At 44.9% G+C, this 16,325-nt stretch overlaps 1 protein-coding gene across 2 annotated transcripts; it reads right to left on the minus strand.

The window, feature by feature from the left end:
• Window positions 1-458: 458 nt before the first annotated feature.
• On the minus strand, window positions 459-12,204 carry PLPBP (pyridoxal phosphate binding protein). 2 transcript variants are annotated; one of them, XM_082608777.1, is made up of 9 exons: window positions 11,802-12,204; window positions 11,351-11,500; window positions 9,723-9,830; window positions 9,609-9,644; window positions 9,035-9,110; window positions 5,713-5,847; window positions 3,903-4,045; window positions 2,709-2,807; window positions 459-1,838 (listed from the first exon to the last, which is right to left on the minus strand). In XM_082608777.1, the coding sequence occupies exons 1-9, from the start codon at window positions 11,898-11,900 to the stop codon at window positions 1,704-1,706; spliced, it is 981 nt and encodes a 326-aa protein (XP_082464903.1). In that variant the 5' UTR covers window positions 11,901-12,204; the 3' UTR covers window positions 459-1,703. The 2 variants fall into 2 exon arrangements, with proteins under 2 accessions (XP_082464903.1, XP_082464902.1); XM_082608776.1 differs by lacking the exon at window positions 11,351-11,500 and having other exon boundaries at window positions 11,802-12,014.
• Window positions 12,205-16,325: the final 4,121 nt, after the last annotated feature.

The raw sequence follows: 16,325 nt of genomic DNA on the forward strand, positions 1-16,325 counted from the left end.
GAGGGCAGCCTGGAGGAGGTGGCGGATGCTGTGAGCAGTGGGCGGGGCGCAATCCTGGGCTCCGGGGCCCCCTACCCTGTACCTCCTCCCAGGCAAATTTGAAAAAAAAAAATGAGGGGTGAGACTTTGGGTGACAGCCTCTTCCAGAGTAGTCTGGGGACAGTGGCGTGCCAAAGCTTGCCCCTCAGGTTAGCCAATGTTGCCACCTAGAGGCAGTTTTAAGAGTTTCTTACAGCAAGAGGCAACCTCTTTATTCTTGCAGTTCCTGAAATGCCAACATTTCACTTTCTTGCTCTTAGAAGTTCAGAATCCCTCTTTCATCCGCAGTCTGGCTTTGGCTGTATCTGTGACCCACAGGAAGCCCTTCTCCAAAGCTGTACGATGCCAGTGACGGGCACAGTGGCTTCCTATCGGGTCCAAGGCCCCCCTCCTGTTATACTCACTCACTACACCAGATGTAGAAAATAAATCTTTTAATCGCTTTGTAATTGGCATAGATGGCATAATTCACTCGCATTTTTATTTAATAGACTGAAATATCACACTATAGCTTTGATTGCAACAGTACAGGAATCGTAATGGTTTAAGTTTCATAAAATTTCATTTCGGCAGGAGCTTAACGGAAGTTGTTTCATAAAATTAAAGACTGGGGCTTGAATAAGTAAGAAAAAGCCACCTAGAAAACAACGACCCAGACTACAGCTGTCTGTTGTGACTGTCCGAGAATTGTGCTTTCTGGGTTTTGAAGAGCTAGCTACTCTATTAACGTCAAGACTTGCAAAATTCTGCCTTATAAACATGGTTGTGAGGGGAGGCTATAAATATGCCTAAAAAGTGCTCCCAGGAACAGGAACCTCAAAGCCAGGCTTTGTTGAAACTGTGAGCCCGAACTGGCTTTCAGGGAATCTTTCATATCTGGGGAGCTATGAGATAAGAAATCATCATAATGGGGACTATGGTGGCGGAACAATCGTATCATTTGATGGTCATCACCGTAGGGCCCAGGGCAAAAGCTCAAAGTCCTGTCTCTGGAGGAGGATGTTAGAAAGGCCCAAAGGACCGCTTATGTTAGTTGCCCTGTAATTTTCAGGGTCAGCACCACACGGTGGCCGAGGACACAGCTCTCATCAGCCACAATGTGGGTCTGGAGGACTAACTCAAGGCAGGTCCCGAAGTTACCTGTACTGCCATTCCAGAGTGGAGACCAACGTTTACTGGGTGGGGTGGAGACTGGGGGCAGAAACCATGCTGCTCCGGAGTAGCAGAGATGGCTGCTCAGTGGGGTTTGTACGAAGTTGGTAACAGGGAACTTTCTATTGAAGTGGTGACAAGTGGGAATCCCTCTGACTTTGGTGATTAAAGGCATTAGCCACCAAGTTGTAACCTGGGAAAGGCATTCATGGGTTGGTTGGTGCTCCTGGGCCATGTTCAAGCCTGAACTCAACTCCTGACTAGTGCCCAGGTACCTGTTCTGCAGAAAAGTCTGGATTCCTCGAATCCAATCCAAAGTCACTGCTTGAAGTGAGCTTCCTGTGTCAGACACTAAGTCAGATGGTTTCCATCGACGCACATAATCATCGGCGTGCTCTCTCCAGGTCCCGAGGAGGGTGTGGTCGTGCTGTGACGTGGGGCATGTGGAAGTGAAAGGCCAGAGTAGTGCATAGTTAGTCTTCCTGGACCCGGCCCTTGGGCTGGGCCGCTGCTCAATGTGCCCGGGCCACCTCTGCTGCCGGGGCCTTCAGCTCTGCTGCAGGCTTGTCCGGGGCAGCTTTCTTGGAGTAATCTCGCTCTCCAAAAATGGTGCTTCCTATTCGGACATTCGTAGATCCCACTTCAATCTGTGGGAAAGGAGAACCGAGGGCTGAGTTTAAAATAACGAAACGCGGCAGACGCGGAAGCTGCGCCGCATTTGAGGGGCTTCTCGGAAGGACAACGATGACGCACCTGCAGAGGACTATGGGGCAGTGGTTCACCAGGAGAGGGTGTTTAAGAAGTAAGTAAGGGGACTTCCCTGGTGGTCCAGCGGTTAGGACTCCGTACTTCCACTGCAGGGGGCATGGGTTCGATCCCTGCTCAGGGGACTGAGATGTCACAAGCTATGTGGCGTGGCTTAGATCCTCCTGAGCACAGGATCTAATTCCATTTTACTTATAAACACAAAGTTTTTTGCATTGTTTTAGTATATTCTATTTTCCACAAGAGCTACTACTGTCTACCTGGAGGAAGGTTTATAGTGTGATTTTTGGAACACTTTATCAAGTTATTCACTGCCCCAGAAGGTCACGGATGTGAGTTGTTAATTCAGCACATACTGTAGAACATCAGAACATACTGAGAGCTGCTACCATCACGGTGAATCTACACGGACGATGAGGCATCGTACTACTTCGTCATGACTTACTGTCATGTAACCACGCCCAAGCATGAACACAGGGAGATGCCTTTTTAAGAAGTTGTAGTTTAATGTCTTCTTACTTTCCTTTAGATTCCACTTAGGGAATTAATTTAAAAAATTATGTGTGGGGCTATAATTTCTATACACTTCATTTCAAAAAAGAAGGGGCTGGGGATGTTAGTATAGGTGAGAACCAGCACTCCTGGGCGCCCTAACGCTACAATGAGGTATTTTCTGTAGCAGAAACACATTCTTGCTGGGGCCCTTTGGACCCGAACTTGAGGCACCCGAGGGCACTGGGGAGGACACTCACCGCATGCTGGAAGTCCACGGACATGCCCATGCTCAGCTCCACCTGGTCGGCAGGAATGCTCAGCTCCTTGCACAGCTCCTCCCGGAGGGACAGTAACACCTGACAGAGAGACGAGTGTGACATCCATTTATCCCTGCCTTCTCTGAGGATGCCTGAAAGCGGCTAAATCTCAACATCTCTGACAGAGATTCTTTATTCCTCATGGTGTCAAGCCCTGTTAAAATTGCCGGAAGTGGACTTCCCTGGTGGCGCAGAGGTTAAGTATCCGCCTGCCAATGCAGGGGACACGGGTTCGATCCCTGGTCCGGGAGGATCCCATGTGCCGTGGAGCAACTAAGCCCGCGCGCCACAACTACTGAAGCCCGTGAGCCTAGAGCCAGTGCTCCGCAACAAGAGAAGCCACCGCAATGAGAAGCCCGCGCACCGCAATGAAGAGTAGCCCCCGCTCGCCACAACTAGAGAAAGCCTGCGTGCAGCAACGAAGACCCAGTGCAGCCAAAAATAAATAAATAAAATACAATTTTTTAAAAGGATAGAAAAAAAATGTTTAAAAAAAATTGCCAGGGCTTCCCTGATGGCGCAGTGGTTGAGAATCTGCCTGCCAATGCAGGGGACACGGGTTCGAGCCCTGGTCTGGGAAGACCCCACATGCCGCGGAGCAACTAGGCCCGTGAGCCACAACTACTGAGCCTGTGCGTCTGGAGCTTGTGCTCCGCAGCAAGAGAGGCCACGATAGTGAGAGGCCCGCGCACCGCGATGAGGAGTGGCCCCCACTCGCCGCAACTGGGGAAAGCCCTCACACAGAAACGAAGACCCAACACAGCAAAAATGGATAAATAAATAAATAAATTAAAAAAAAATTGCCAGAAGTTACTGAAAGGGTTTTTTTTTTTTTTTTTTAGCAAATGCTCCTCCTTTTCAAGAAAGCTGTCAGTCGTTGGGGAGGAAGTCAGAGCTCATTTTCTCTAAAGACTGTGTCAGGCAGGTTCAAAGTGAGCCGAGAAGGGTCTGTGGAGGTTTGGGGACCTGTTCTGTGTCCCGTATGAGGAGAGTGCCAGAAGAGGGTAATAATATAACATGACAGGCAACGTCCGGGATGTCTGTGGAGTTGACGGCAGCAGCCAGCCCTGCTCCAGCACCTCCCCGGATGCTTGCTTAGCACGTGAGCAGCACCCCACCCCGGGCCCCGAGTACCTGGAAGTCTGGGTTTGGTCCTTGACTAAGGTCGTGCCCTAAGCTCCCGATGGTCATCAGCCCCACGAACTCCAGGCTGGGGCACTTGGCGTTTATGTGTTCCACCATGGCCACCGTCTCTGCAGGGGGCAGGCCGTGTTTGCCTTCACAAAAAGAAACAGAAGACACACAGAACACACCAAGATGTTCCGAGAAGCCAGAGGACAGCCCCCTTCTCATCCCTTCCTTATGACAGACGGGGTGGCTCTCAGACAAGAGGACTTCTTGGAAGAACTTGTCCTCAAGACCGAGAGAGTGACTTTACACTGAGGTCTCCGTGTGTGTTACTCCCCTTCTGAGCTGGTTCTGAGTTTCTCAAGCTCTAAACTGGATTCTCTTTATTCTACCTCAGCATCTGAGAACAGCTAGAGTAGAAGGAAAAGAAAGAACACTGCTTTTCTTGACACACCAAGATTCCCATCGCCAAAATGCCAGATTAACCTGAGAATTATTTTTCCAAATCTGGTATTTCTACCGTTTTATTAATTTATTAGTAGAATTGTAAAAAAATAAAAAATGAAGTATATATTGCATAGTTTTGACGATAACTTGCAAAATTTAACTGAACTTGCGAATTAACAACCAGAGGAGGAATCTGCAGCAAATGATTATTTGTTATACAGTTATAAGGATGGATACTGTCCTTCTCTAAGTTAACAAATGGAGATGCTAACAATCCACCAATCTTTAATTAGGGCAAATGATAGCCACTGGTCAAGAAATGATGTAACAGACTTGATCTGGAGTCAATTTCAGATTTACCTATATTGATAATGTAATGTAGAATCTAGGTACATGTACATATAACGATAATTGTTAAAATTTACTGAACACTTCTGTGCCAGGCACATGTGCCAAGTCCTTAGAGCTTTTCATTTAATGCAGTAAGTGGATGAAGTAAGTACTCTTACTTTCTCCATTCTAAAGAGGAGGAGACTGAGGCACTGGGAGACCAAGTACCTTTCCCAAGGTCACACAACCAGGAAATGTGGAACTGGGATGTGGATCCAGGTAGGCTGACTCCTGAATCCACTGTTTCCAGGCCCCATGCTTGTCCCTTCAGCCTCAGCTTTGTAGGCAAATGACTGGTCTGTAAACACTTATTCTTAACAAACAGCTAACAGGTAAGACGCTCAGGGCTCTATAGCAACAGCTTTACCTCCATTTCCACGTTCGTGCCTTGGGAGTGCACCCTTGGGAGTGCTGCCCTGCTTACACTGCCAGATAAGGCAGTGAAGTGCAGAGGTCAGGTGCGTTCCTCAAGGTTACAACGCTGCAAATGGTGGAGCTCAGACTCCAGGTCTGCCTGATTTCAGAGCCCCGGTTCGGTTTACCGTTTTACATTGTTAACCCAAGCCCCCTAAACATATTCACTGATTGGTACTCACAGTGATATTTCTTCGATTTTCTCCTAATGTAACATTAAACAGTTTTGTTAGGCCCTGAGAAGTATTATACATGTAAAACTGCAATCTCTTTCAGGAGGGGTGGTGACCTCTGAGAATTTTCAGGATGAAAGTCACAATGCCCTTCTCGATTTCCCTGGCCCACCTCCTCAAAAATTAAGAAATAACAAACCACGATGTATTAAATAATTACACGTGGACAGGTTTGGATGTCACTGTGCCGAGACCCTACATACAACAGTTTCTTTAAAGGCCTGTGACTTCTTTCTGTAACCTTAGGTATCAGATGCCTAGGCCTGCCATTCTTCCTGAGGTACAACCATCCTAAGGGGAGAAAAGTCTGCAGTCCAGGTCTGGTCACTTACTCTCCTCTCCGCTGGTGTTGATCTGGACCATAACCTTTAACCTTTCGGGAGAACCTTTTTTCTGCCACGCGCTGTTCACTTTGTCTGCCAGCTTCACAGAATCCACTGTTTCCAGCATGAAGAGATTGGGGACAGCTGTAATGAGAAAGAGGCCAGGTCATTCTTCACTCACCTGACCGCAGCAAGCAACACACCACAAAGCTTTTCTGGGTAGACGGGAAAATAATTTCCCAGGAAAAGAAAAGGACAGTAAGTCTCAGTTCTGCTAAGACTTACGTGACAGTTTACTAGATATTAAGTTTGAATGTCAGCCCACTGCTGTCTAATCGGAAAACATGAATAAAGAAAGGGAGGTGATGACATGCTACGATCAGGCAGCACACGTATCCATCCATAAGCTTCAAGAAGCTGATAGTTTATAAATTAGGAGTTTGGGAGTAATATATACACACTACTATATATAAAACAGATAACCAACAAGGACCTACTGTATAGCACAAGGAACTATACTCAACATTTTGCAATAACCTGTATGGGAAAAGAATCTGAAAAAGAATCTATCTATCTATCTATCTATCTATCTATCTATCTATCTATCTTAATCACTTCACTTTACACCTGAAACTAACACAACGTTGAAAATCAACTATACTTAGGGACTTCCCTGGTGGTCCAGTGGTTAAGAATCCACCTTCCAACGCAGGGGACGCGAGTTCGATCCCTGGTTAGGGAACTAAGATACCACATGCCGTGGGGCAACTAAGCCCACACGCCGCAACTACTGAGCCCGTGCACCACAACTAGAGAGCCTGCGTGCTGCAACTACAGAGCCCACGCGCTCTGGAGCCTGAGCGCCACAACTAGAGAGAGGCCCACACACTGCAACTAAGACCTGATGCAGCCAAAAATAAATAAATAAATATTTAAAAAAAAAAGAAAATCAACCACACTTCAATAAAAAAAAATAAAAATTAAAAAAACAATAAACAGTGGGAAAAAAAGCAGCTGATAATTGTAGAGATTATGACTGGCAGGCTTGATCTGATTAAATCTCAGTTCAAACTGAGAGAAAGAGGCCAAGATGACAATAAGGGAAGGTTCAACAGTGAAAGCTGAAGTGCTCCCTGGGCCTGATATCTCCATGTCTTTAAACTTCCTGGGATGGGGATGCTCTTATTCAACAAGGACATCAGGATGACCACTGACAGCTAAGGGAGACACTTAGCTGTCATCAAAACCAACTTCTTTCCCAAAGATGCATTTAGTCTTGCCTCAGATAAAAAACAACAAGACAGAAGCAACATCAGCAGCTTACTTTTATTAAATACTGAAATCCCCAGGTAATATGCTAATCACTTTATTTGCATTCTTCTTTTTAAATTGATGTATAGTTGATTTACAATATTGTGTTAGTTTCAGGTATAGAGCAAAGTGATTCAGTTACATATATTCTGATTCTTTTCCCATAAAAGTTATTACAAGATACTGAATATAGTTCCCTGTGCTATGCAGTAGGACCTTGTTGTTTATCTATTTTATACATAGTGGTGTGTATCTGTTAATCCCACAGTCCTGATTTATCCCTCCCCCCACCCCTTTCCCCTTTGGTAACCATAAGTTTGTTTCCTGTCTGTGAGTCTGATGCTGTTTTATAAATAAGTTCATTTTGTACCTTTTTTTTTTTTTTAGATTCCACATATAAGTGATAGCATATATTTGTCTTTCTCAGCCTTACTTCACTTAGTATAATCTCTAGGTCCATCTATGTTGCTGCAAATGGCCGAATTTCATTCATTTTTATGGCTGAGTAATATTCCATTGTATATAGGTACCACATCTTCTTTATCCACTCATCTGTTGATGGACACTCAGGATGCTTCCATGTCTTGGCTATTGTAAACAGTGCTGCAGTGAACACTGGGGTGCTTGTATCTTTTCAAATTAGAGTTTTCATCTTTTCTGGATATATGCGCAGGAGTGGGATTGCTGGATCATATGTCAGTTCTATTTTTAGTTTAAGGAATCTCCATCCTGTTCTCCACAGTGGCTGTATCAATTTACATTCCCATCAACAGTGCAGGAGGGTTCCCTTTTCTCCACACCCTCTCCGGCATTTATTATTTGTATAATTTTTGATGATGGCCATTCTGAATATGTTTAAGACCATGATTGTTGTGATGGTTTCATAAGTGCAAACATATGTCAAAACTTATCAAATCAAATATGTGCAATTTATTGTATGTCAATTATACTTCAATAAGGCTGTTTTAAAAAATAAATACAAAAAAAAAAATAAATAAAAAATAAAAAATAAATACAGGTTACTTTAATTTTGACACCTTGAGAGAAATAAGTATTCAGTTATTCAGGAAGATCTCCACCTGTCATTTTCACGCAGTTAAGTCTTTCTATAGTTAATTCTTAATTTTACTTTATTTACTGTATGTTACTGTATATTGTATTTTATTATTATATACTTTACTTGTAGTATTGTATATTATTGCATTTTATTTACTGTAGCCTTTCATTTAAAGGGAAAAGGACAAAAGTGTCTCCTTTGCCAGCTGAAAAATGTTATGGACTTTATTAATTCCTTATAATTTATTTCAAAGACCACCAAAAAATACCTAATGTGAGGTTAGGTAGGTTTCCAAGTATATATTACCCAGTCAATTGTGAGTTCATTCTTTTCTTACATGATGTTTTCCCTTATATCAAGAACGAAGATTTCCTAATGCCCTTTGCGGCAACATGGATGCAACTAGAGATGATCATGCTAAGTGAAGTAAGTCAGAAAGAGGAAGACAAATACCATATGATATCACTTATATGTGGAATCTAAAATATGGCACAAATGAACCTATCTATAAAACAGAAACAGATTCACAGACACAGAGAACAGACTTGTGGTTGGCAAGGGGGAGGGGGAGGGAGAGGGACAGACTGGGAGTCTGGGGTTAGTAGATGCAAACTGTTATATAGAGAATGGATAAACAACAAGGTCCTACTGTGTAGCACAGGGAACTATATTCAACATCCTGTGATAAACCGTAATGGAAAAGAATATAAGAAGAGAATGCATATATGTGTATAACTGAGTCACTTTGCTGTACAGCAGAGATGAGCACAACATTGTAAATCAACTACACTTCAACTGAAAAGAAAAAACTGAAAAAAGAACTAAGATTTCTTTCCCAAAAGAAACTCCAAAGCACAAATGGTGAATCAGGAATACTCTAAAATCTTCTCTCTTCCACAGAAGGTACTGTAGGTGATACAATGACGAAAAAACTGTGTCTTCGTATTTAGAGTTTTATCTTACCCATCAATTTGCTGACATTTTGTTTCTGTAGATGGCCAATGAAGTGCCATTTGATCTCAGGACACGAAGACAGAATCTGAAGAGAAAGAGGTGACCGTGTTTGACTTACACTGTGCGGAGGCCTTGCACGCCCACATACCTTGCACGCTGCCTTCTGACCTTTCCCCTCTATGCAATAAACCACTACTGTCATCTTCAGTCAGGCTCCTAAGGATCCTTAGAGAAAAACTGAAGGCTTCTGTTCCATTTCTCTTCCTTGTTCCCATCAACTCTCTCCTTCTTTCAGATATTGCCCATTAAGAATGAACTGATTAAAGCTTTCAAATCTCAAAAAGATCCAAGATTACAGCAAGCTCCTAAAAATCACCATTTTCAAAAAGCCACAAAGGAGAAAACGATGGTCTTAAGAAAGAAAGAAAATCTAGATGAGAAATGTTTAGGGCTCAAGGTGAACGCAGACATTTCTACCGCCAGCCCGACCTCCTGCTCTAAAACTCAACCACCGACGTGGGTCTAATTTTCAACCGAACAGCCAAGACTGAGATCCAAACTAAAGAATTCAGATTCCACTTACTTTAGGATTTGATGCTTTTTCAAGCAGTTCCTGAACCTAAAGGGTAAAAACAGAACAAGTCAGAAGCCTGGCATGCGTGACTCTTCCGAGGGCAGTGTGGAAAAGGGCTCTTACATAGTTCTCCCCGAAAGTGCGCTGCCCGTGACTGTAGGCCTCGATCACCATGTCTGCAGGTTTGGTTTTGCTGACCGCTACTAGCCGGGGCTGGATGGCTGGGAGTTCCTGCCAGGAGGAAAAGACCCAGATGAATCAATGGTTGGGAATATTATCCCAATAAGCCCTGTAGGACATCCTGTAGAAGAGACTGGCAGAGATCTTTAACTTGGCATTCTGGAAGATCCATTTTTCCAATACTGCAGGGAGATCAGTATCAAATGATGTTGATCAAATGTCTTTTGTATGCGTGGCATCTAACTCTAATACGCTAGCTACCTTCTGCTAGATAGCAGAAGACCTCTCAGGAGAGCTGGGCAGGTAAGTAAGAGCAGGATTTCCGTAAAGCCTGGTCTTTGACCGACAGTATCAGCATCCCCTGGGTCCTGCTCCAGACCCACTGGATCTGAATCTCAGTCTGGAGTCTGAGAATCTCCTTTAAATCAAGCTCTCCGGATGAGTCTCTTGCATGCCAAGGTTGGAGGTTTAAGAGTCACTTTGTCAAGAGAAGGCAATGCTCTCTGACTAGAAGGGAGGCCACTTCTGGCTTCTGAAATCCCGAGGTCAACAGTCTTGGAAACTCATCTGGGTCCTGGTGTAATTATCAATATTGCCCACAGGCACTCTCAAAAGCTACCTGCTTAGGGCAACTCTGTAACTTATTGTACAATCTAATCAAGAACCAGCGGCAGAACTAAGGCAAGGACACAGAAGGCTCTGGACTCAGGATTAGACCTATCTGACCCTCCTGTCATGGCCGTTACATAAAGAGCACGGCTTCCCTGGACTCTACTGTAACCAAATCCACACAGGGAAGAGATTCACCTATCCCCATATGGCTCAGTTTTCATGTACCCCATCACCCTCTGGTATTTTTACAGAATCACAGAGTTCTCAAAGGGCCTGAAAAGTTACAATGATTAGCAAAGAGTTTCCCCTTCCTCCTGAGGGCTGCACTGCCAACCTTCTGAGACCATGTCATAACTCCTAGGATTATGCTGATGAATTGACAGTTTCTAGAGAAAAAAGTGGAAAAGGCAGCCCATCTGCCTGAGAATTATGCTGGGAGCACCCCCTAGCGTGATTATTTATTAGTAGAATCTCTAGCTTTTTCTTGGAGAATCACAAAAAATTAATGCTGGAAGGGAGCTTAGAGCGTTCCATTGCCTGTACATAGGAGGAAACTGACAGCCCGAGCAGTTAAGTGACTTGTTCAAGGTAACGTCTAAGTAACAGCCAAGTAAAGGCTACACTAATACAGGTCTTCTGTCTCCAGGCCAGCATTCTGAGCTCTAACACCATAAATGCTTGATCAGAGAAAACATTGACCTCTCTATTCAAGCCTGTCTCACTCCACACAATTCAGCTTAAACTTGCACTGAGGGGGGAAGATATTGACCTTTGGTTTAGTGAACTTCCAACAGGAGAGGAAATATATACAAGGAAAAAAAAAATCTCCCCGTAAACTGCTTGGGATTGGAGGTCAATTCCCTCCTGCCCCAAACGCGCAAGTGCAGCTCTGGTGCCTCCCTCCCAAGTCGGGCCAATCCACCCTGTCCTGCGCCAGCGAGGGGGGTGGGGGGACTGACATTTATTGAGCATCTACTAGCTGAGACGCTGCCACACACGTGATCTCCGTCAGACCCGGCCTCCTTTGGCTGCTCTGGTAGTGGACGTCTTGTCCTGCAGCCTCTGGGCACAGGCCTGGCCCCTCTCCCAGCCGCCAAGGCTGCTGACCCCTAATACGAAGCGGGATGGACAATGATCGCGCTGCCTGGAGACTGGTCATTTTCCCGGGATACCGACACCTTCTGCTCCGACCAAGCCAACCTCCAGAAAACCTGACGGAAGCTGAGGAACCCCTTCGCTAGCCTTTTGGGGGCTCTGCAACCCGCGCCAATGCCCAGGCGGCGGGCTGGTCCCGCCCCTCCGGGAGACCCCTCTGCGTCACTGTGACGACCCATTCACACGCAGGTGTTGCCCCCACCCCCGCCACCTCAAAGCGGCCGCCCACCGCCACCACGCGGTCCCCTTCCTCACCCGCGGCCGCCGCGTCACCGCCTGCTGCACGCGCTCGTTCACCGCCCTCAGGGCGAAGCCGACCCCCAGCTCCGCGGACATGCTGCCAGCTCTCCACATCCCCCAGGGCCTAACGTCCAGCCCGGACCCCCACTTCCCAGGCTGAGACCCCTTCCGGTCCCGCCCAGCTCACGTCTCCGTGTGCCCAATCACCGCTCACCACCGTGTCGTCTCAGCCAATCGTCAGCACGGGGCGGGACGGGGACGGTGCGGCCGGCGGCCCCGACCCCGGCCCCGCGGCGGCGCCATCTTGGGAAGGTCGCCGCGGAAGCCCGGCGGGGCTCCTGGGTGCGGAAGCGCTGCTGGCGTAGTTCCCAGGCCGCGGGGCGGGCCTTCTGCGTCCGCCGTCTCTGCCGCCCCCGCGGAACCGAAGGGACTGAGGAAACGTGGCCTGTGCCCGAGGTCCTCTTCCCGGGGTCGTTTGCTCGCAGATCAGCAGGAAAAGCTGCTGGGGCGGGAGACATGCCTTTTATCTCAGATGATTCTCAGGAGGAACCGTTAAGAGATATAAAAGAAAACCGCAGGGCTTCCCTGGTGGCGCAGTGGTTGAGAGTCCGCCGCCGATGCAAGGGGCACGGGTTCGTGCCTTTGTCCGGGAGGATCCCACGTGCCGCGGAGCGGCTGGGGCCGTGAGCTATGGCTGCTGAGCCTGCGCGTCCGGAGCCTGTGCTCCGCAACGGAAGAGGCCACAAGAGTGAGAGGCCCGCGTACCGCAAAAATAAATAAATAAATAAAAGAAAACTGCAAAGAACATGGCAGGATTCAAATGTACGGTTTTTTTCCTCTGGTCATCCTTTAGCCCAGTACTGTCCCAGTGTAAGACACATAAGTAATTTAAAGTTTTCTAATAGGCACATTAAAAAAATAACATTTTATATAGCCCAATATATCCAGAGTAAGGTTTCAATATGTGATCAATAGAAAAACTTAATGAGATCTTTGAATTCTTATTGTATTGATACTTAATTTACAAAACCCTGTGTATAGTTTGAACGACAAACCTCAACTCGGACTGTCCACACCGCAGTCCCCCCCCCCAACACACCCCGGTGGCAGGTGCCGCCTTCTGGGAGGAGAGCACAGGCAGCTTTAGACAGTCCAGCCTGGGCTCCGCACACATTCAGCCCAGTTCTTGAGTCTCCTATGTGTGTAGCTCTGGGCCATGTGAAGATCACAAACAGGATGAGGAGCCAAACGATACAAAGATTAGCGCAGTAGGGAATTCCCTAGTGGCGCAGTGGTGGAAGGAACAAAGGGATTACAGTGATGGGGATCATGGTGAAGGGCTGTATAGCAGAAGGATTGGGTGAGCATGACATACTTAAACGGATATGCTATTTAGACAACATTTTAAAAACCATAACTACTTAACAGAACTAAGGGATGTATAATCCAGGTGAGAGCTCGCTATGTCAATAAGTAGAAGTAGCTTCATTTAATAGGTCAGGTCATTTCTTTGAATTACAAGGTCAGCCTCCCCACCCCAATGGTGTATGTGAGTGTGGCTCCCCAAAAAGTATCGGAAGAGTGATTTAAGCTTTCGAGTTAATAAGGATAGTGGTGGCAAGTTTGGGTGGTGGTGGGCATAGGACTGACACAAGTTGAGTCTTGGTTTCGTCACTAAACTGTGATCCTGGACAAGTAACTGAACGTCTCAGTTTTTCATTTATAAAATGGAGTCCGTCAATATCTCCTTCAGACTTGCAGTAAGGACCAATCAAGGTAGCATGTGACACACACTTAGCAGAGTGCTCCCCAAAGCAAGTGTTCAATGAACACTAGCCCCTTGACATTAGTCCACATTTACTGAGACGTTTTCTCTGTAAAGGAACCAGGGGAGACCAAGATGAGTAGGACAGGATTTATTGTGGATTCACTTCTAAGATACTTTTCATCTCTAACATTCTATGACCTTATAAAAACGGAAATAAAGGCAAAAAGATCATGGGGACCCCAGTCTCATTATCATTTCCCATTTTCCAATTTTTTTTTAACGTCTTAGCTGTACTTTTGAATGAATTTTATTCCACTTTTTCCTCTTTATTTTCTTTTTTAGTTTCTTCCTCTTCCTGGGACATCAACCATCTAATTTAACCTTTCATCCTTCCATACTACTTAATCCTTGAAAAATGCAAGTCTGAAATCACCTCATCCCTAGTAATTGTCTTTAAATTGCTCCAACAGTTTGCAAGGACAAAGAAGAGATGAGAAAGCCAAATACCCAGAGGAACCGGTTTCATAAACAATTTTATAAAAATCTAGTATACTTACTCACCATAAATGCCATCAAACTTTTAAAATATTCATCTCTGTAGTCTAAGGCCCTGAATTATGAGAAAAACATTTATGGATTTAAAAATTATTTCCTTTAGGGAATCCCCTGGCGGTCCAGTGGTTAGGACTCTGCACTTTCACTGCCTAGGGCGTGGGTTTCATCCCTGTCGGGAATTAAGATCCCACAAGCTGCGCGGTGCGGCCAAAAAAAATAAAAAAGTTTCCTTTTGAGTTTACTGTGATTCTTTCAGGGGGATTAAAAAAAAAGATAAAATAATAAAAAATTACTGTTGCCTGGTTACTTGGCTCTGAAGAGAAATGGAAAAATAATGCCCACGTTCCAGTTTAAATGAATTCAGGTAGAGAAGCCATGACGGCAATCCCTCAGCAAACATGCTGTCACATTGGGCTTTTGAAATGTCAATATAGATTCTAGAACCCTAGACCTGGGGAGGACCTTTAGAGATCATTTGATCCTTCATATAGAGAGGATGACATTTAAACCATCCCAAACAGCACAGAATCTCCCCAAGACTATCAGAGAAGAAAATGTTATCTGTGATAATCCCTGGATTTATTTTCTATTTGCAGATAACCATTTCTCCCTATTTCAAATTTTAGCCAGTCTTAAAGTAAAATCTTTCAAAATGCTCTATTCTGCGAGCCCATTTCCTCTTCTTTGGTCTCTGAGCTAGACTATCTAGCTGACCATGATGCAACCTTTTTTTTTTTTTTTTTTTGGCTGTGCCATGAGGCAGGCGGGATCTTAGTTCCCTGACCAGGGATCGAACCCGTGCCCCCTGCAGTGGAAGTGTGGAGTCTTAACCACTAGACCACCAGGGAAACCCCACAACTTTTTAAAAAAATTGAAGTATAGTTGATGGACAATATTATACATTACAGGTGCACAATATAGTGATTCACAGTTTTTAAAGGTTATGCTCCATTTATGCCTATTTTAAAATATTGGCTATATTCCCTGTGTTGTACAATGATGCAAGTTTTATAAAAGTGAAGTTGCTAAACTCCCCTTCTGCCTTTTCTGGGGTCAACCCACGAGATTTAGTTTTTAACTACTTTTTTTCTTTGGGTTTTAACATTTTTTCTTTCTCGCCTCTACAAGTCTTTTTTTTTTTTTTTAATTGGAGCCCAGAAGTGGGCAATTAATTTCAACAGGGCCAAACTGGCTAATTTTCTACCTATCTACTGCATTGCTGGAAGTACGAATTCTCAACACTGCGTTTGCTGAATTGCAGTGTTGTTCCCCTCTTCCTCTATGTGCTATCCTACCTGTAATCTTATTCCATGTTATCACATCTGTTTGATTTCCCACTTAGTTACCTGTGTGTTTTCTAGCCAGTTTTTCCAGATGACTGAAAATAAGTTATTTTTGAACACTTATGCACTGTGCTAACCCCTTCACATGCGTTTTCATTTCATCCACTCAACCCTTTTTATAGATGAAGAAACTGAGGCTCAGACAGGTTAAAGAATTTATTCAAGACCATACATCTAAGAAGTGATAGAGAAGGGATTTGAATCTTGGCAGTCTAACTCTAGAAACTACATTCTTAAGTTACCTATTCAATTGTAAATCCATAGTATTTGTGTTGGGCTCTCCAACCAACAAAGAAAGTTTGGGAGCACCATTGAAAAACCTGAGAAAGCATGGGCTAGGGTTGCCAGATTTAGCAAATAAAAATACAGTTGATCCTTGAACAATGCAGGTGTTAGAGGCACTGACCCGGGCTGGCATCGACGAAAACCTGCCTATAACTTTATAGCAGGCCCTCGTATCTGTGGTTCTGCATCTGCGAAGCCAACCAACCGCAGATTGAATAGTCCTGTAGTATGTGTTTATTGAAAAAAATCCGCGTAAAAGTGGACCCGTGTTGTTCAAGGGTCAACTGTTCAGGATGCTCAGTTAAATGTGAATTTCATGTAAACAACGAATACTTTTTTAGTATGTCTCATGCAATATGTGGGACATACTTATACTAAAAATTATTAGTTGTTTATATGAAAATCACATTTAACTGGGCATCCTGTATTTTATTCCGCAACTCTAGGCTGGGCAGATTTCCCAGATAGAGACTGCGACTTTCTTACCGAATTGGTATCAAAATGAATTTCGGGTCAGTTGAAAGTACCTCTGCTCTTTTGGAGCAGAATTGCAGCAGCGTATGGAGTATTTTACGATAAATCTCCGTA

This window comes from Mesoplodon mirus, assembly GCF_964341445.2.
Source record: "Mesoplodon mirus genome assembly, chromosome: 20".
Classification (NCBI taxonomy): Eukaryota; Metazoa; Chordata; class Mammalia; order Artiodactyla; family Ziphiidae; genus Mesoplodon; species Mesoplodon mirus.

Excerpts from the sequence above, each read along its gene's own strand:
- PLPBP (XM_082608777.1), bottom strand. The coding sequence starts at position 11,900 with ATGTGGAGAGCTGGCAGCATGTCCGCGGAGCTGGGGGTCGGCTTCGCC. Across the intron at positions 11,501-11,801 it reads CGGTGACGCGGCGGCCGCGG|GGGTCAGCAGCCTTGGCGGC; the intron begins GTGAGGAAGGGG and ends GCTTCGTATTAG. Across the intron at positions 4,046-5,712 it reads CAACACCAGCGGAGAGGAGA|GCAAACACGGCCTGCCCCCT; the intron begins GTAAGTGACCAG and ends CTTTTTGTGAAG.